Below are 21,334 nucleotides of genomic sequence, written 5' to 3'. Positions count from 1 at the left end.
TTAGGAGGGCGTTCAGTTCAGCGTGCTTCCAGTTCTCCGGGAAGGTGGCGGTGGAAAAGGATGTGTTGATGACGTCTCGGAGGTGGGGTGCGATGATGTTGTCGGCTTTGTTGAAGATGTGGTGCGGACAGGGGTCGGATGGTGATCCTGAGTGGATGGAGTTCATGACGCGGGTGGTTTCCTCAGTGGAGGTTGAGTTCCAGGTGTGGATGGTGGTGTTGTCGGTGGCGGGTTCCGGTGGAGGGTTCGAGTTGGTTGTGGTGAAGCTGTTGTAGATGTCGGTGATCTTGTGGTGGAAGAAAGCTGCGAGGGAGTCGCAGAGGTCCTGTGAGGGAGGGATGGAGTTGTTTTCGGCGTCGGGGTTGGAGAGCTCTTTGACGATGCCAAATAGTTCCTTGCTGTTGTGGGCGTTGCTGTCTAGTCTGTTCTGGAAGGCTGATTTTCGTGCTGCGCGGAGGAGTTGGTGGTGTTTGCGGGTGGCGTTTTTGAGAGCAGACATGTTTTCGTCGGTCTGGTTGAGGCGCCAAGTCTTCTCGAGGGTGCGGCATTCTTTTTTGGAGTCCTTGAGGTCGGGGGTAAACCAGGAATTTTTCTTGTGGCTGTTTCTGTTTGCTTGGGTCTTCAGGGGGGCCAGGAGGTTGGCGCAGTCTGAGATCCAGCTCGTGAGGTTGTTGGCGGCTTCGTTGGGGTCTGTAGTGCTGGTGGGTGGGTTCTGAGAGAGGGTCGATATGAGTTGTTCCGAGGAGATTCGGTTCCACTGTCTTCTTGGTGGTTGTTGGGCGTGGTGGTGTACGTTGGTTTTCTTGAAGCTGAAGTGGACACAGCTGTGGTCTGTCCAGGAGAGTACAGTGGTGTGGCTGAAAGAGATGTGTTTGCTGGAGGAGAAGATGGGGTCCAGCGTGTGTCCGGCGTAGTGGGTTGGGGTGTTGACTAGTTGTTTCAGTCCCAGGTTGGCGAGGTTGTCCAATAAGGCAGTGGTGTTGTTGCCGGTGCGATTCTCCAGGTGGAAGTTGAGGTCCCCTAGGAGGATGTAGTTGGTGGACGGGAGTGCGTGTGGGCTGATGAAGTCTGCGATGTCTTCGCTGAACTTTGTGCGTGGTCCTGGTGGTCTGTATATCAGGGTGCCTCTGAGGGTGGTCTTGGGGTCGCTGTTGATTGAGAAGTGGAGGTGCTCGGCGTCGGGCAGTGAGTTGTCGGTGTAGGTTGAGATGCGGATGGAGCTCTTGTGGGCGATGGCGATGCCTCCTCCGGTGCGGTTGGTGCGGTCTTTCCTGATGATTTTGTAGCCGTCGGGGATGGCTATGGCGATGTCGGGTGCCGAGGAGGGGTTCATCCAGGTCTCGGTGAGGAAGGCGATGTCCGGGTTTGTAGAGTCGATGAGGTTCCACAGTTCGATGGCGTGCCTGTGGACTGATCTGGTGTTGACCAGGATGCAGTTGAGGTTGTTTCTGGGCGAGTCGTTCCTGTTGGGTGTGGTGTGAGTTCGTAGGCAGGTGAAATGGCAGTTGCGGCAGGTGAAGGGTCCGTGGGTCCGCTTCGGGGTGGCGCGGCAGCAGGCCGGCGTGCGGCCGGGGTTGAGAGCAGTGAGGAAGGCGGAGTTGTGGGTCAGGCGGGGGAGGTGGGGGTCGCGGGGGCCAGGGGTTGTGGCGCTAGGCGCGGTCCAGGCGCGGACGGACGCAGACGGGCTTGCCTTAGGCGCGCCTTTGGCGCGCCAGCGGCGCGCCCGCTGCGCACGGCCGCCATTTAAGGGTAGCCGGGGAGGAGGGGTCAGCTGGGAGGCGGGAGGCGGGCGGGCGGGGGAATCTGGAGGCGGGAAAAAGAAAAAGCAGCGAAAAAGGCGGCAAAAAGAACGGCGGCAAAAAACGGCGAGAGGCCAGGTAAAACTCTAAAGGGAGGGGCTGAAAATGAGGGAGAACGGCAGGAGGGGGAACACGGCACTCACGGGGACACGCACGGGATACACGGGAAGAAAGGAGGATTCCGGTCAGTCAGTCAGCACAAGCACTCGGGGTACACGGGTAAAGAGGGGGCACACTCGCACACACTCACAGGATGAGAACGGTGAGGAGGGCAGTCAGGGACTGGTGGCGCTGCGTGAGCAGGGGAGCGACCTACCCGAGGGTCAGTGGTCGCTACCTCTGCCTCGCAGCGGCCGCCATTTAAGGGTAGCCGGGGAGGAGGGGTCAGCTGGGAGGCGGGAGGCGGGCGGGCGGGGGAATCTGGAGGCGGGAAAAAGAAAAAGCAGCGAAAAAGGCGGCAAAAAGAACGGCGGCAAAAAACGGCGAGAGGCCAGGTAAAACTCTAAAGGGAGGGGCTGAAAATGAGGGAGAACGGCAGGAGGGGGCACACGGCACTCACGGGGACACGCACGGGATACACGGGAAGAAAGGAGGATTCCGGTCAGTCAGTCAGCACAAGCACTCGGGGTACACGGGTAAAGAGGGGGCACACTCGCACACACTCACAGGATGAGAACGGTGAGGAGGGCAGTCAGGGACTGGTGGCGCTGCGTGAGCAGGGGAGCGACCTACCCGAGGGTCAGTGGTCGCTACCTCTGCCTCGCAGCGGCCGCCATTTAAGGGTAGCCGGGGAGGAGGGGTCAGCTGGGAGGCGGGAGGCGGGCGGGCGGGGGAATCTGGAGGCGGGAAAAAGAAAAAGCAGCGAAAAAGGCGGCAAAAAGAACGGCGGCAAAAAACGGCGAGAGGCCAGGTAAAACTCTAAAGGGAGGGGCTGAAAATGAGGGAGAACGGCAGGAGGGGGCACACGGCACTCACGGGGACACGCACGGGATACACGGGAAGAAAGGAGGATTCCGGTCAGTCAGTCAGCACAAGCACTCGGGGTACACGGGTAAAGAGGGGGCACACTCGCACACACTCACAGGATGAGAACGGTGAGGAGGGCAGTCAGGGACTGGTGGCGCTGCGTGAGCAGGGGAGCGACCTACCCGAGGGTCAGTGGTCGCTACCTCTGCCTCGCAGCGGCCGCCATTTAAGGGTAGCCGGGGAGGAGGGGTCAGCTGGGAGGCGGGAGGCGGGCGGGCGGGGGAATCTGGAGGCGGGAAAAAGAAAAAGCAGCGAAAAAGGCGGCAAAAAGAACGGCGGCAAAAAACGGCGAGAGGCCAGGTAAAACTCTAAAGGGAGGGGCTGAAAATGAGGGAGAACGGCAGGAGGGGGCACACGGCACTCACGGGGACACGCACGGGATACACGGGAAGAAAGGAGGATTCCGGTCAGTCAGTCAGCACAAGCACTCGGGGTACACGGGTAAAGAGGGGGCACACTCGCACACACTCACAGGATGAGAACGGTGAGGAGGGCAGTCAGGGACTGGTGGCGCTGCGTGAGCAGGGGAGCGACCTACCCGAGGGTCAGTGGTCGCTACCTCTGCCTCGCAGCGGCCGCCATTTAAGGGTAGCCGGGGAGGAGGGGTCAGCTGGGAGGCGGGAGGCGGGCGGGCGGGGGAATCTGGAGGCGGGAAAAAGAAAAAGCAGCGAAAAAGACGGCAAAAAGAACGGCGGCAAAAAACGGCGAGAGGCCAGGTAAAACTCTAAAGGGAGGGGCTGAAAATGAGGGAGAACGGCAGGAGGGGGCACACGGCACTCACGGGGACACGCACGGGATACACGGGAAGAAAGGAGGATTCCGGTCAGTCAGTCAGCACAAGCACTCGGGGTACACGGGTAAAGAGGGGGCACACTCGCACACACTCACAGGATGAGAACGGTGAGGAGGGCAGTCAGGGACTGGTGGCGCTGCGTGAGCAGGGGAGCGACCTACCCGAGGGTCAGTGGTCGCTACCTCTGCCTCGCAGCGGCCGCCATTTAAGGGTAGCCGGGGAGGAGGGGTCAGCTGGGAGGCGGGAGGCGGGCGGGCGGGGGAATCTGGAGGCGGGAAAAAGAAAAAGCAGCGAAAAAGGCGGCAAAAAGAACGGCGGCAAAAAACGGCGAGAGGCCAGGTAAAACTCTAAAGGCAGGGGCTGAAAATGAGGGAGAACGGCAGGAGGGGGCACACGGCACTCACGGGGACACGCACGGGATACACAGGAAGAAAGGAGGATTCCGGTCAGTCAGTCAGCACAAGCACTCGGGGTACACGGGTAAAGAGGGGGCACACTCGCACACACTCACAGGATGAGAACGGTGAGGAGGGCAGTCAGGGACTGGTGGCGCTGCGTGAGCAGGGGAGCGACCTACCCGAGGGTCAGTGGTCGCTACCTCTGCCTCGCAGCGGCCGCCATTTAAGGGTAGCCGGGGAGGAGGGGTCAGCTGGGAGGCGGGAGGCGGGCGGGCGGGGGAATCTGGAGGCGGGAAAAAGAAAAAGCAGCGAAAAAGGCGGCAAAAAGAACGGCGGCAAAAAACGGCGAGAGGCCAGGTAAAACTCTAAAGGGAGGGGCTGAAAATGAGGGAGAACGGCAGGAGGGGGCACACGGCACTCACGGGGACACGCACGGGATACACGGGAAGAAAGGAGGATTCCGGTCAGTCAGTCAGCACAAGCACTCGGGGTACACGGGTAAAGAGGGGGCACACTCGCACACACTCACAGGATGAGAACGGTGAGGAGGGCAGTCAGGGACTGGTGGCGCTGCGTGAGCAGGGGAGCGACCTACCCGAGGGTCAGTGGTTGCTACCTCTGCCTCGCAGCGGCCGCCATTTAAGGGTAGCCGGGGAGGAGGGGTCAGCTGGGAGGCGGGAGGCGGGCGGGCGGGGGAATCTGGAGGCGGGAAAAAGAAAAAGCAGCGAAAAAGGCAGCAAAAAGAACGGCGGCAAAAAACGGCGAGAGGCCAGGTAAAACTCTAAAGGGAGGGGCTGAAAATGAGGGAGAACGGCAGGAGGGGGCACACGGCACTCACGGGGACACGCACGGGATACACGGGAAGAAAGGAGGATTCCGGTCAGTCAGTCAGCACAAGCACTCGGGGTACACGGGTAAAGAGGGGGCACACTCGCACACACTCACAGGATGAGAACGGTGAGGAGGGCAGTCAGGGACTGGTGGCGCTGCGTGAGCAGGGGAGCGACCTACCCGAGGGTCAGTGGTCGCTACCTCTGCCTCGCAGCGGCCGCCATTTAAGGGTAGCCGGGGAGGAGGGGTCAGCTGGGAGGCGGGAGGCGGGCGGGCGGGGGAATCTGGAGGCGGGAAAAAGAAAAAGCAGCGAAAAAGGCGGCAAAAAGAACGGCGGCAAAAAACGGCGAGAGGCCAGGTAAAACTCTAAAGGGAGGGGCTGAAAATGAGGGAGAACGGCAGGAGGGGGCACACGGCACTCACGGGGACACGCACGGGATACACGGGAAGAAAGGAGGATTCCGGTCAGTCAGTCAGCACAAGCACTCGGGGTACACGGGTAAAGAGGGGGCACACTCGCACACACTCACAGGATGAGAACGGTGAGGAGGGCAGTCAGGGACTGGTGGCGCTGCGTGAGCAGGGGAGCGACCTACCCGAGGGTCAGTGGTCGCTCATGTCTGAATGGCTGCCATTTCCTTACTCAGCCTACACATTGTATATGTTTATTAAATTGTTGCGCTGTGCACAGATTTTGAGCACATTTCTGCCTTCCATACCTTACAGGTGGACCGGCACCATACACTGTGGGAGAGGTGGGGACATTTGAGGACCCGACCACTCCAGTAAGTGTTGATATGTCTGTTATATCTGGTGTTTGCTGGTTATGGACTCGTGTGAGTTGGATGCATAGCAAGGGGTGATGCATTGGGAAAGCTTTTCTCTTGTTCCATGAGTGGGAATTCAGTTTCTCACATGTTTTGAGTTGGCCAATGCGTATCCAATGTTATCATGTAGGGATTATAGGCCATTCCTGTAGGCCCCACTGTGAGTACAGGGGTTAGTCATGTGGATGACACTTGTATAACCAAGAGTCGCACTGGAAGTCAGCTCCGATTTAGTCAGCCTGTCAGACCCACATTCTCCAAGATTGGTACAGCAAATTGCTTTCCAATAGACATCTGCTTCCCTATTTACCTACGTAATCATGAACCAGTAGGTAGAACCTCCTAGCAGCATGTACTTCCACTTGTAGTGCTACAAGTATGTGGAACTTAAGTGCAATGGCCTAGATGTGCATGCAATTCATGATCATGGGTGTTCTAGCAACAATGTGTGTGATGTAAGTCAAGCCTCACTGGAGGTATATGTTGTTAACCAAGTTCTGCATTTCCTGACTTGTGTGGCCCTATGAGTGCTCTAGTGTTTGCTGACTCATAATTGTTGATAGACCTTACCTGTGGTGTGTCTGTAGAGACAAACATGTGTGGAGTTTTCTATACACTCCTTGGTGTACATGTTGTTGGCAAATTATAATTGTTTATCCACCCCCCACCCTCAAACACGGGCATGGGTTTGTGAATGGGGTACCTAGTACTGATGCTACCAGTATGTTACACATACATGTGAATAAGTGACGGTTTGGTTGCAAACTAGTATACACACTCAGGTTTGGCACTTGGTACTATACTGGCAAGTCCAATTACAACTTGCAGACCATGTGGCTTTAGTTTTGCATTCCGTACACTGACATTTGTAGCCCAGATCTTGGTGGAGGATATGCAGCATGAATCTTAGCTGATAACTGGCAGAACTCTGATTGCAAGTCAAAGCCAGTTGTTACCCATCTTGTAGGTTATGGATGTGCTATGTGTGATGTGACCTTTGTAGTCTGGCCTGCCATGTACTTCCTCTGGGACATTCAATGATCTGTATTGTGATATAAGCTGTTACAAGTACAGTAGATGTATTGTCTGATTAACTTCTTGTGCCATTTCACACAATGCAGTTACTAATGTAGTATATCTGCATTTGTCTTCACAGCTGCCAACATGACTCCAGACCAGGCCCGTGAATTTCAGCGCCGGGCCATGCGATACCATGCGATACCATCCTGCTGCCAGCGATATCGCCATGAACGGGCCTCCGGGGCATGGAGAGCCTTCCCACAGGGTGGGCCTACTTTGCCCACCACAGACACCACCAGCACAACCACCAATCCGAGCCACGTGGCCCCACCCACAGCTGGCACTGTTGGTCCAACATCTGCTAGGCCTGGCACCACACCCACACAGACCTCCTCCACTGGTACCCAAACTGCCACAGCTCCATCTGTTCACCCTGCAGCCTTCAACCAAATGGAAAGTAAGATGGACAAAGTGCTGCGCAAGTTGAGCCACCTGAGCTGGGATGTGCGCCACATTAACCGGCGTGTTAAGTCTATTAAGAGGACCCTCCGGAGGGCCAACCTCTAGACATTTATAGTTGGACATGATTCCCTCCCCTCCCGCCTCTTTCCTTGTTCTTATAGTTAGTGGGCTTAGTGGGCTTAGTGTTAGGTTAGTATAGGCTGTTAGTTTAGTTAGTGTTAGTGGGTGGGGGTGGGGGGTACACAGTCTTGATATATTTACTTCTTAAGTGTGTGGCTATGTTGGGGTTGTTGTGTGTTTAAAAAAAAATTACAATATATATATATATATATATATATATATATATATATATATATATATATATATATATATTTGTATAGGATAGTATAGTATGTGTTTAGGTTAGTATGTGTTGTCCTCCATGTGTCCCGTCTCATAAGGGGGGTGGGGGGTAGATGTTTAGAACGTTTTGTTACATGTGATAAGTAAGTGTAGCTTAGGTTAGTTAGGGACAGTTGTGGGTAATGAGTAGTCAGGGTAGATTAGGGTAGGTAAGATTTTTCCCTCAGTTTCCTCATCTGTGATTAGCATTTAATAAATATTTGGTTAACCCTTAATAGTATGTGTTGAATGGTACTTGATCGTGGGTTTGGATTCAGTGTACAACAATTTTGTACTATAACATCTGTGTCCTATGCTACAAACAAATCCCAACTGAGCTGTATGATTGGCAGCTAGCCCAGAGCTACCTTGCAAAGTGTCGACCCTTCGTTGCAACCACCAATCACAGTTAATATGGATGACAATGTGTTTCTGTTGATAAGTGTGTTTTAAAAGTCACAAACAGTACTTCCAGACTTGGTATTGGGGAAACAGTTTTATGTCTGACTGCAGTGTGATGATCATGGACACCCTTATAAGATGAGTTCTCATTGGCAATCTTGTATTCTTGTCTTCATGACCCTCATACATCATTTGTGACACAGTTCAGCATGGTTACCTATTTGTATGTTAACTCAGACACCTTCATTTATGCAGTTTTTGTAGTGTTTACTTAGATTAGTGTGCCATGTTATTTGTGTTATTTTTGCATGTTGACAACATTTTGCAGCCACTATTTGATGACTTAGATATCCCCTGAGGAAGCATTATTCTGTCCAACACAGCATGATGGTGTATGGTTTCTCACTTCATCAGATTTGTCCCTCAGGATGGGCAGAGTATGATGCAATCATGGGCACTGTGCCGTTTATCTGACTACATATTATCAGGACAGTTGTATTGACAAGCTATGTAATTTGACAGTAGGCACATTTCAGTTATCTACTGCACAGTTGATATGTCACATTACCCAGAGACAGATTTGTTGTGTAAGTGCTATTTATTGAAAAGTGTTGTAGTGCTATCTCTACATTGTCCATGATTGTGAGTCCATTATAGTGACATCTTACATTGTGATCCTACACAAGGGGTTACGGAAATGCTTTTGACATGCTGGAGTTGATGTTTCAGACAGTGCAGAGGGACAGGATTTGCCAATGAGTAGGAGAGAGACAATCACTGGGCTGGGTGACAAGATATACAGTGGTTTGCAGAACAGTGCTTGAGCAACGTTGTTGCAAGACTGGCAAGTTACAAAGCGCAGGACCTTGGTAATTGTGGGCCATGTGGCAGGGACTAGTGCTTCCGGGTCATTTTCCTTGTGAATGCGATCTGTTCCATGTCTTCTTCTTCTGATGTGTGTGTTGCCTCCTCTGTCCTTATTGTTGTTGGTTGTTGTTGGTTGGGAAGGGGGTGGCGCTCACCACCAGCGCTTAAGGGGGAACCAAGGCACAGTCCACCATGTGCTGCCTCCTCCTCTTTCAGCGCTCATCACACGCTTCTCCCAAGACCAGTATTATTAACCTCAGAATCCACAGTAGCACACTGACCCAGATGCTCTGAGCAGAACGAGACCAGCTAACAATCACCTGGAGAACTCTAGGTGTGTAACACAAAGCAAACAGGCCAGCAGACAAGAGCCAGTGAATCAAATGGCGGTTCCTCCTGGCAGTTCCAAAGGGCCTAGGCAGTACAGAGTCATGGAGCAACTGGCAGCACGGCAACAAACAGAAAAGCAATCCAGTGAGTCCTTTAAGCCATCCAGCAAGTAGCAGGCAGCAGGGCAGTAGCAGAAGAACAGTCCAGATGAGTCCCTTGGGCAGCGCAGCAGTCCTTCTGACATAGGTTCAGTCCAAGTTCCAAACTGCTCTCAAAATCATGGGGTCTGACCCCTGTTGTTACACTCCAAAATGTCTTTGTGCAGGGGGTGACTTCAAAGGGACCTTTTCAAGTGTAATACAACCCCTTTCAACCCAGCCCTGGCTCCAGACATCAGTAGGGGGGAAGTCAGCCCATTGTGTGAGGCAGGGACACAGCCTATACAAATGTGAGTGTGCCCCACCTCCTTCTCTCCCAGCCTAGAAAGACTATCATTATGAAGATGCACCCAGCTCATCATGTGTGCTGGCTCTCTGGAACTATGCACAAAGTGTGGCTGTCACTCTGCCCTAGACTTGGATTGGAGTCAGGCTTCAAAGCACTAGAGGTATAAGCACAGAGAAATGCCCACTTTTTAAAAGTGGCATTTCTAAAATAGTCATGTAAAATCCAACTATACCAGTAAGTAGGATTTCTCACTGCCATTCCAAGCATTCCAAACATACCCACGTTATTTTTTTCAGATCAGAAATTACCACTTACAAATATATAAGGGAATTCCCAGTGCTAACCTATGAGAGGAGCAGTCCTCACTGTAGTAAAAAACGAAATAAGCTGTTTGTAAAATAGTCTGTCACTGCTAGGACATGTAAAACATAAAGGTAAATGTCCTACCTTTTACCTACCCAGCATCCTGCCCATAGGGCTACCTAGAACCCACCCTAGGGGTGACTTAGGTGTAGTAAAAGAGGAGTTTAAGCCTTGGCAAGTAGTTCGAAATGCCATGTCAATGTGGCAGTAAACTTCACATGCAGGCACTGGATTAGCAGGCCTGAGACAGGTTTGAAAGACTACTTCTGTGGGTAGCAAAACCTGCGCTGCAGGCCTACTAGCAGCATTTAAATTACCGGCCCTGGGTATATGGTATACCAGTTTACAAGGGACTTACAGGTACATTGAATTTGCCAAACAGGTGTAAGACAGTCATACCAAGTTTTAGGGGCGAAAGAGCAGATGCACTTTGGCAATGATTGGCAGTGGTAAAGTGGCCAGAGTCCTAAAGCCAGCAAAAAGAGGGTCAGAGAAATAGGAGGAGAAAGGCAAAATGTTTCGGGATAACCCTGCAGAAGAGCCCTATGTCGGTGACTAGTATAAGCCCTCAGTCAACCACTGGTGAAAATTTTCCTCCTTATTACCCCTGCCCTCCCTAGGTGTTAGGTTCCTTTTGTCATGTTCTTTGGATGACCTTTCTTCACCGCCTTGTTTCAGAATGTTGGAAACTGGGCATACAGATTGACAGCCGGAGGCCGCTGGCTGGAATGATCAGGATGAACTAAGAGCTATTTTCTATAGTTCCTGTAATTGACTGTATAATGACATTTTTTATTACCTATGTAAGCTACTTTCTTTAACACACCACAGTTCTTCAGGAGTTAGCCTTCAAACAGGTCCAGTAAATAGGCGGTAAAAATGGGGTAGAGACACAATTTATGAAATGGCACTTCAGAGAAGAAGATAATAAATGAAATGTGTAATTGATTGGAAATGTCAAATTGCAAACATTTTAGGAATTGTTTTAAAACAGGATATGAGGGATTAGTCCACAGACCATAAAGAGATGGGGGTTCTAATTTTGGATATGCCATATCTTTTTTGTATACATATGTCAACTGTGCACTGACAGGACAGTGTTACTCCGGAAATGCTCATACCTTAAGTGAGAAGAGGCTACCAAAACATTTGTATCATATACCAATGTACTCACAGTGTAGTTCCTAAAGCAACATATTTTGAGCTCCCATTAGCTGCAAAATGCTGGATTATAATTGTATTATGATACATCATCAGAAAACAGTTAGAAACCACAAGAGTGATTATTTCACTTACACAGCATGATAGATCCTTCTGCTGCTTCCCTGCAGGGCAATATAAGGATCACAAGCTTTCATGCATATTAACACTTCCACCAGGACAATAGTTCTTACACTCTCCAACACTTTTTGGTCCGAACCAAAAAGAAAATACGGATTTCTTACCCCAGCACCTTTCGGGATTGTGAAGCATCTATGCTGGTATCGGATACATTCCCATCAAGGTGATCTTTGCTACCTGCTTCACTTCCACAGCTGAGCAAAAACAAAAGGACACAACAAAAATACACATTATGTGTTTCAACGTTCAAAAAGAAAGTAGGAAAGTAGTACATAGCAGTACATGGATTCATCAGTAATATCATAATTTAAAACAGAATAAAACTGTAAAAGAGTTCAACCAATTCAACAAAGTTTGCTTCACCAAAGATAAAGTTTTGTAAAAACCATGACTAATCAAACATGCATTGACAAAGCCAAAAGGCTAGAGGTCCAATACAGACCTATTGGATTTGGCAGTGCTTGTTTTGAACCCACAATATTAACAAGGCATATTGTATAGAATCACAATCTTAAAAGACATGTTACCAAATTTAATATTTAATAATTCCTGCAGACTTAATCTAAGGATTTAAAAAAAAATTTAAACCACACATTGATAAACACACAATTCACAAGTTTGTCTTAACCAAAGCAATGCACTTTATAAATGCAATGAGTAGGTAACAAGAACCAGTATTTCAGCAAGCTTTTTTTGTACATCGTGGACACAGACCCTGAAATATATCATTCAACTAAGAGTGAATAAAGATTATTTGTGCTATACTCGACCTTCTGTAGAATGTTCTCTTTCAAGGCAGCCCCGCAGAAGAGTGTTTACTTAAAAAAATTAAAGAGATCCTTCATCAGTATTGGAAATTTACAGAAGGATGGTTCTCCTGGAACTGTTAGCGCGTCAGACCTTAATAAGTATACTTACAAGGGGACGCGAATAGCTCGATGAACCTTTTGACTCACAATTACGAAGTTCTTACCATAACTTCAGGACAGGAATCAATAATCAATACACAATAAGCAGCAATCATTAGTAAATAAAATCAATAATTAATGGAGTCATTAATTTTCACGCACCATGACCTTTCAGTCATGAATAACCAAACCTTTAGTAAAAGTTTAGAATGTTTATTTCCCTAAAGTAACAAGTAACAATGCTAAGGTCAGTTAGATTAATCTCAAAATCAAATGATACACATACAAAAACAACACTGGTTGTTCAAAGAGGCGGAAGTAATACAATCTATTCAAAGCTTGAACTACTACACATTCTAAAGTTACAGTGCAAATCAATAGCAGAGTCAGCTGCGTTAACGAGACGTCATACATCTAGTTAAGCAGAGTAATCCAACCATTAGTCTTTTCTGTCATAAATCAGAATCCTCAACTAACATCAGATTAGCATCAGCATGTTGGGCTTCATTCAAAACAATTTAGTAACACAAATCTGAAAAACATTTAACTATGGTTCTATCAAAACAGTGCAGTTGGTACCTAGAAAAAAAAGCAAATATGCAGATTAATCACAGTTTATCACATTATACCTATCCTCTGCATGGATCAGCAAAGCAGAATCAGTCTTGGTCCTCAGGATATCAGTCGATCAGCAAGGCATCAGTCTCTCAGTCAGGGAATATGAGACCAATGTTGGAATGATTAGTCTTCTCCCAAAATCTCGAAAGTTTCTCCCTCTCCTAAAGTCTGAAGTCTTTCCCATCTGTGGCAATGTTATATCAAAGTCACCTAAACTATCCCCTAGTTCCCTTTGGCCAGTTAATCGTATGTTCACACTCTGTCCAATAAAGCTACTATACCAAATCTATGAATTCTAATATTTTTCCATTCCCATACTGTTGATTGGTTCATCTTACGATGTTCTCATCATCCGGCTTGTCAGGCAACAATATTGCTACACCTTCCACTCGAGTCAGTATCTTCATTGTTCTTGACCTGGGAAAGTCAGTCTCACACACATTACACATAAAGGCCCTCGTTACAACCCTGGTGGTCGGTGTTAAAGCGGCGGTAATACCGCCAACAGACCGGCGGTAAAATAAATGGGATCACAACCACGGTGGGAACCACCATCACAGACAGCCACTTTAACACTCCGACCGCCACGGCGGTAGCAACAAACACCGCGGCGATCACCGCCAACAGACAGGCAGAAGACAATGTACCGCCCATCCTATCACAACCCGCCAATCCTCCAGCTTTTCTAGGGCGGTACCAACGCCATCAAAAGCCCGGCGGAAACAGTGTTCTGAAAGGAAACCACTCACCTTTTGACACTCAGCGAAGAACCAGGACGCCATGGAGGCCGCACTATAGGTCCTGCTGATGCTGGTGTATCTGCTAATACAGCAGCAACACCAAAAACGGTGGCGGCGACGACCATGGTGAGTACTGCACCTAGCACACAGGGGATGGGGGAGGAAAAAGAGAGTGACACACACATGCAACACCCCCACCCCGGCCCTCACCCACAACACCATACACGCAAACACATGCAGCAACAGTACATTTACACCCCGTAACCCCCTGGTAGAACGCAAGGACAAAAGGAATTGAGTGCAAATAGTGATATTTAGATATATGCAAATAAAGTTAACGATTGGAAAAAACAGTGTATACAAATATCTACTATATGAACAGAAGGTCGTACACTGTCCTTTGCAAATGTTTATGGCCCAGTGGGCAAATAAATCATGGGCAAAGCCCACACTTGACTCCTGCCTCAAAACGGAGAGAACACTGCGGGGGCATCAGGTCGAAAAAACACAGGCACCTCAGGGGGAGGGGGGCACCTCAGCCGGAAGATGGTACTACGCCAGTGCTCCTGGATGGGGCAACATGCCCACAGCGATGTCCTGGGGAGTGCAAAGCCACAGTCTCTCAAGTTGGTGGTTTGCCCACAGCTTGGTACTGAGGAGTGCAAAGCCACAGTCTCTCATGTCTCTCAAGTGGGTGGGTTGCCCACTGCTTGGTCCTGGGGAGTGCAAAGCCATAGGCTTTCTAGTAGGTGGTTTGCCCACTGCTTAGTCCTGGGTAGTGCAAAGCCACAGTCTCTCAATTGGGTGGTTTACCCACTGCTTGGTCCTGGGAAGTGCAAAGCCACAGTCTCTCTAGTGGGTGGTTTGCCCACTGCTTGGTCCTGGGGAGTGCAAAGCCACAGTCTCTCAATTGGGTGGTTTGCCCACTGCTTGGTCCTGGGGAGTGCAAAGCCACAGTCTCTCAAGTGGATGCCTTCTTCCACTGGTTCTGGAGGGGGGCCTTGTGCCCAGTGTGCTTCATCCTGCCAAGGAGGGGGTGAGTGGATGCCTTCTTCCACTGGTTCTGGAGGGGGCATTGTGCCCAGTCTGCTTCATCCTGGCAAGGAAAGTGATAGTGGATTCATATCTCCACTGGTTCTGGAGGGGGCCTTGTGCCCAGTCTGCTTCATCCTTGCAAGGAAAGTGATGGTGGATGCATATCTCCACTGGTTCTGGTGGGGCCTTGTGCCCAGTGATGCTGCACCTGGGGTATGGCAGTTCCCATTCCCTCACCTGGGTGAGGGAGGCACGAGATGTGCAGGAAACAGGTAGCATGATACTCCATGGAGGCAGAGCCAGACTCCATCCTGCGGCGACTAAGGCTGCAAACTGCTGGTAGTGCTGATGTTGGTGGTGGTGCTTCAAGTGGTGGGGGGAAGAACCAGGCCGCCTCCTCCATCCCCAGACGGCTGCCTACTGGGGATGCTGCTGATGACAGATGTAGTGGCACCGGCTGGACATGTGGCGGTGCAGATGGCGTTGCAGGTGGCGGTGCTTGTGGCGGTGTCTGCGGCGGAGATGCTGCCGGTGCTGGCTGTGGTGCAGGTGCTGGTAGTGGTGGAGGGAGACACCAGGCCGTCTCCTGCAGCCTCGGACGGTTGCCCACTGGGGATGATGCTGCTGACAGTTGTTGTGGTAGCGGTGGTGCAGGTGGCGGTGCAGGGGGGGGTGCAGGTGGTGGGGCAGATGGCGGTGCAGGTGGCGGTGCTTTTCACGGTACAGGTTGTGGGGCTGTCGGTACTGATGGTGGGCACCAGTCCCTCACCTGGAGGCTCCGAGGCCTGAAGTGCCTTGCCTTGGGTTTTCTTCCCCACCTTGGCATATGCTGCTGGGACCTTGGCCCTGGCAGATGCAGTTTTGGAGGAGGTCTTGCTGGGTGGGTCTTGCTTCTTGGCCGTGCTGCATGCTGGCACCTTCTTCACCTTGGCAGGTGGCGGAATGGGTTGGTCCTTTGCAGGGGTCGGTGGCACATTGGCAGCCCTGACGGGTGCTCTCTTTGATCCCCTGGGACTTGCATGTACCACAGCGGACACCGACTTGGTGGCTGAGGTGCTGACCTGGGAACTTGACACCCTGGCTCGAGGGGAAGGATGGGGAGGCGTAGGGAAGAGGTCAAAGTTTGCAAGGAAAGGTTTTTTAGACACACTGGGACGGGAAGATGGAGAGGGTTTGGGAGTGGAGGAAGAGGAAGTGGTTGTAGGATGTGTACGTCTGCTGAGTTTGGGTGAAGGTGCATGGGCTGATTGCTGTTATGAGGTGGATGGCTGTTGGGTGGGTGGGTGCTTGCGTTTGTGTACTTTGGGAGGAGGGGTCACAGACACACTGGGAGAGGACACAGGGGACGTGTGCATGGTTGTGGGGATGGTGACTGATCGTGAGGGGTGTGTTGTGATGGGCGTACTGGTAATGGAGGTAGTGGATGAGGATGTAGTGCATGCAGGTGCGAGTGGAGACGCTACTGGGAGGGGGGTGGATGACGAGGAGGAGGGGGACACAGTGGAGGCAGTGGATGTTGTTGTGTCTGCATGGGGATGGTGCTTGTGTGAGTGCCTATGAGATGAAGTGTGGTGCTTGTGTTTGCCTGAGCCACTTCTGTGTGTTGATTTGGGTGATTGCTGGTCTGAAGGTGTGCTTGGGATAGGCTGGGGTTGAGGGGATTGGGACTGGGTAGAGGAAGTTGGAGGGGGGAGGCTGAACACAGGGACAATGGTTGCCATTAGTGCTGAGGCCAGAGCTTGACATGCTCTCTATTTGGCCGCCACGCCAGAATGAATGCCCTCCAGGTTTGCATTTGTTTGTTGCAAATGTCTCTCAACACCCTGGATGGCATTCAGAATGGTTGACTGCCCAATAGTGAGGGATCTCAGGAGGTCAATAGCCTCCTCACTGAGGGCAGCAGGGCTGACTGTGGCATGGCCTGAGGTGCCTGGGGCGAAGGAGATGCCCAACTTCCTGGGTGAGCGGGCACTGGAAACACGCTGAGGGGCTGCTGGAAGAGTGATGCTGGTAGTGGGGGTGGCAGCTGTACCTGTTGTTGGGGTGGGCACAGAGGTGTCCGCCACCGCCAGGGAGCTTCCATCGGAGGAGGAGTCGATGTAGTGTTCCCTCCTGTCCCTGTCGTGGTGCTCCCCTTGCTCTCCTTCCCACTAGTGCCATCACCCTCGTGGATTCGGCCTCCAGGCCTATCTGGGATGCAGCTCCCCCCGTCGCCGGTGCCTCTGCTCCTCCACCAAATGATGCTTATGCACACAAGGACAGGGTGACAACACAAAATGTGGGGGAGAGACAGAGGCTATGTAGAGTATATGCCCACTAACACTATTGGGTTTGGAGTGCTTCAGAGCCTGCACACAAGGGACCTACCCTGCCATGATCGCCCTGGCATAGGGGCACCCACAGCCCACATCCCCCACCCAGCTAGCTCCTAAAGCATCTGTACTCACCCCCTTGTGGCTGCTGTGATGCCCTCAAGTGCCCATCCAACTCCGGATAGGCCACCGCCAGGATTCGGAACATCAGGGGGGTCATGGTGCGACGGGCACCCCTTCCACGTTGGGAGGCCAGCCCCAGCTGGGCCTCTGCCGTTTTCTTGGTCCAGTGGCGCAGGTCCTCCCATCTATTGTGGCAGTGGGTGCTCTGCCTGTGATAGACCCCTAGGGTCTGCACCTCCTTGGCGATGGCACGCCAAATACCCTTTTTCTGGTGGGCACTGACCTAGAGGGAAAAGACAGCAGAAAAGGAAATTACTCACCCGTCCGGACCCACATACTCATACCCCCTAGTTCCCACCCATGCCCTGATGCACATACACTGACCACCTCTCATGCAGCCAGGATGCCTCAGAACCCCCCAACATGTGGCTTACATCCACACGACTCCAAACATGCATTGCCCACACATCATGCTCACAGTGCACTCACCTGTTTGTCTGAAGGACCGTAGAGTAATGTGTACTGGGGTAGGACCCCATCCACCAGATTCTCCAACTCCTCCGCAGTGAAGGCAGGGGCCCTTTCCCTGAACACTCTAGCCATTGTTGCTGCCAGACTCAGGTCACAGCAGCACTTGCAGTGTAGGTCCTCTCCTGTTGACGGTCAGGTAGCAAGTGAGTTAATAGTTAGAAAATGGCAGTGAAATCCGTGGCGGTGTGTACCGTCATTGCCGGCGTACATCGCCATTGGCTCCTGGAACCCATAGGGCCCAATGATAACCAATGAGAAGTTACGCGGCGGTCATCGACCGCCTACCCCGATTGAGCACAACGCCAGCGCACTTACCTCATTTCCACTTGTCCCTCCTCACAGGTCAGGCAGCCGCCATTTCAGGGGGGCACATGGCAATGCACCTAACTGCGTCACAGCAGACACTGGCCCATCAACTGACTCTCGACTTCACATACTGCTTCTGTGACCTAAATTCAACAACAGTGGTGCATTCCATGTGAAATATGACCTTCTGCTCAGCGTTCTCCTCCATAGGCTACAACCGCTAAGGCAGATGATGAGATGGCGGCATCCTCCGGTGTACAGACCCCTGGTGGACCTGTCGACAAGGGAGGACAGACACATTATCATCATATACAGACTTGATCGTGCCACAATCCAAGAACTGTGTACCCAATTGGAGCCAGACCTGATGTCAGCTATCCGCCAGCGCACAGGAATACGACCTCTAGTGCAGGTTCTGTCAGTGCTGCATTTCCTGGCAAGTGGTTCCTTTCAAACTACAGTGGCCATGGCATCAGGAATGTCTCAGCCAATGTTCTCCAACGAGTTGTCCAGAGTGTTGTCTGCCCTACCGAAACACATGCGCAGCTACATCGTGTTCCCCGAGGTGGCTGATTTGGCCACAGTGAAAGCTGACTTTTATGCTCTGGGACATATCCCCAACATCATTGTTGCCATTGATGGTATACATGTGGCATTTGTTCCCCCCCAGAGAAATGAACAGGTTTACAGGAATAGAAAAAGCTATCACTCGATGAATGTGCAGATGGTGTGTTTGGCGGACCAGTACATCTCCCATGTGAATGCCAAATATCCTGCCTCTGTGCATGACGCCTATATCTTGAGGAATAGCAGCATCTCTTATGTGATGGGTCAACTCCAGAGGCACCTGGTGTGGCTAATAGGTGAGCCCAAGGTCCCCACACAGTATAAATAGGTGTCTGGTATGAGGTTGTCCCTAAGGGTAAGTGTGTGTCTAACAGTTGTCCCTCGATTTTTCAGGTGACTCTGGTTACCCCAACCTCTCATTGCTACTGGCCCCAGTGAGGAATGCCAGGACAAGGGCAGAGGAACGTTACAATGGGCATACAAGGAGGATTATTGAGAGAACCTTTGGCCTCCTGAAGGCCAGGTTCCAGTGCCTCCATCTGAGAGGTGGATCCCAGTACTACTCACTGAAGAAGGTGAGCCAGATCATCGTGGCATGCTGTATGTTGCACAACCTGGCCTTGAGACGTCAGGTGCCTTTTCTGCAGGAGGATGGGCTTGGAGATGGTCTTGTGGCAGCGATGGAGCCTGTGGACAGTGAGGAAGAGGAGGCAGATGAAGAAGATGTGGACAACAGAACCCACATTATACAGCAGTACTTCCAGTGACACACAGGTAAGAGACTGTAACTCAATCTTACTTTTCAGTAATCGTTTGGACATTGTACATAGCAGCCTTTTACCCTCTGTCTATGGACGCTGACTGTACCCTTTGGATTCTCTATTTTCAGATCTTTGTGCCCCATTCTGGTTCCTGCTATATGTAATGCTGCCCACCAAAGGTCATCCTGTAGTGTATTTTAGTGAATATATACGTTGCAATGCTTTGATAATGTTGTACTAATATTTTTTTCGATTCATTACACTGACTCCAGTATGGTATTTGTTTCAAGGGTGTTTATTTTTGTGCCAATAAGTATGGGGGTATGTGCAAGGGGCTGGGGTGATGGTGGAGAAATGTCCAGTTAGAGTCCAGTCTATTGGTATCACAGGTGCATTGTCCAAGGGGACATAGGAAGTGGAGCAATAGCAGTTCAAGGTGGACAGGGTGACATAGTGGGACAGAAGGGTGACAATCAGGAGAGTCTTATTTCCTGGCGGGGGTCTTGGCAATGTTCTCTGTCTTCTGCCTGGATCGCAGGGACCGGTTGTGGGGTGGTTCTCGTTCTGCAGGGGTTGGAGTGCCGGTGGCCTGTGGGTCCTGTGGCGGGGCATCCTGTCCACTAGCGCAGGTGGAGGTTGAAAGCTGTTCCTCGGTTTGGCTAGTTTCAGGTGCCCTTTGTTGTGTTACTGCCTCCTTCATGGTCTTACCCATCTCAGCCATCACCCCTGCTATGGTGACCAGGATGGTATATATTTTTGTTAGGTCCTCCCTGATCCCCACGTACTGTCCCTCTTGCAGCCGCTGGGTCTCCTGTAACTTGGCCAGTACCTGGCCCATGGTCTCCTGGGAATGGTGGTATGCTCCCATGATGTTTGAGAGTGCCTTGTGGAGGGTCAGTTCCCTGGGCCTGTCCTCCCCCTGTCGCACAGCAGTCCTCCCAGCTTCCCTGTTGTCCTGTGCCTCTGTCCCCTGAACTGTGTGCCCACTGCCACTGACCCCAGGTCCCTGATCGTCCTGTGTTTGTGGGTTTGCCTGGGGTCCCTGTAGTGGTGGACACACTGCTGATTGACATGTCCTGGGGACAGTGGCATGGGCTCGGTGGGTGCTATGCTGGTGTTTCCTGAGGGGGGAGTCACTGTGGTGGATTGGGACTGTGGCAGGGGAACCGACTGTCCAGAGGTTCCTGATGGGCCAGGTTGGTCATCATGTTCCAGGTGTGCAGAGCTTCTGTCATCACTGTGGGTCTCTTCTGGGGGGGGTCTGGATGTAGCTGGTACCTCCTCTCCGGTGACGTTGGGTAGGGATCCTGAAGGGATGCAAATGCATTGTCAATGTATCTGTGTGTGCGATCTTGTGCATGGCTGTGTTCCCCTCTATGATTGTGATTTCCCTGTCGGCTTGGCCTTGTGTGAGTGGTGATTTTGTGGGCTGGGTGAGTCTCTCTATTGGGCATGCTGGGGTGATGGGTGCCCATGCAGGTCTGTGATGGGTGTTCATGCATTGGAGGTGCATGCAGGGCTTGGTATTGAGATGGGTGGGTTGTGCTAGTGGGGTATATGTGAGTTGGTGGAGTGATGGGGGTGGGGGTAGGAGTTTGTGATGGCATGCAGGTAGGGTGGGGGGTATAAAGTAGTTACGATTTGACTTACCAGAGTCCAGTCCTCCTGCTACTCCTGCAAGGCCCTCAGGATGCATGATCGCCAAGACTTGCTCCTCCCATGTTGTTAGTTGTGGAGGAGGAGGTGGGGGTCTACCGTCAGTCCTCTGTACAGCAATCTGGTGTCTTGAAACCTCGGAACGCACCTTCCCCTGTAAATCTTTCTACCTCTTCCTGATGTCATCCCTTGTTCTTGGATGCTGTCCCTCGGCGTTGACCCTGTCCACGATTCTCCGCCATAGCTCCATCTTCCTTGCAATGGATGCCTGCTGCACCTGTGATCCGATAAGCCGTGGCTCTACCTGGATGATTTCCTCCACCATGACCCTTAGTTCCTCCTCAGAAAACCTGGGATGTCTTTGGGGTGCCATGGATGTGGTGTGAGTGATATGTGTGAGGATGTGTGGGGTGATGTGTGGGGTGATGCATTGTGGTGTGTGCTGTGAGGTGTGTGGATGGTGTATGGGTGATGTTATCTGGCTCAGATT

General features: G+C 51.5%; 1 protein-coding gene across 1 annotated transcript in view; it reads right to left on the bottom strand.

The window, feature by feature from the left end:
- Positions 1 to 21,334, bottom strand: part of RGSL1 (regulator of G protein signaling like 1) — a 483,194-nt gene that overhangs the window by 138,876 nt on the left and 322,984 nt on the right. Inside the window, exon 14 of the mRNA XM_069233196.1 lies at positions 11,392 to 11,481. Coding sequence (XP_069089297.1) covers positions 11,392 to 11,481 — 90 coding nt within the window. The remainder of the gene's footprint in view (positions 1 to 11,391; positions 11,482 to 21,334) is intronic.

Source organism: Pleurodeles waltl, chromosome 4_2 (genome assembly GCF_031143425.1).
Source record: "Pleurodeles waltl isolate 20211129_DDA chromosome 4_2, aPleWal1.hap1.20221129, whole genome shotgun sequence".
NCBI lineage: Eukaryota > Metazoa > Chordata > Amphibia > Caudata > Salamandridae > Pleurodeles > Pleurodeles waltl.
This window is presented reverse-complemented; position numbering and strand designations above follow the sequence as displayed.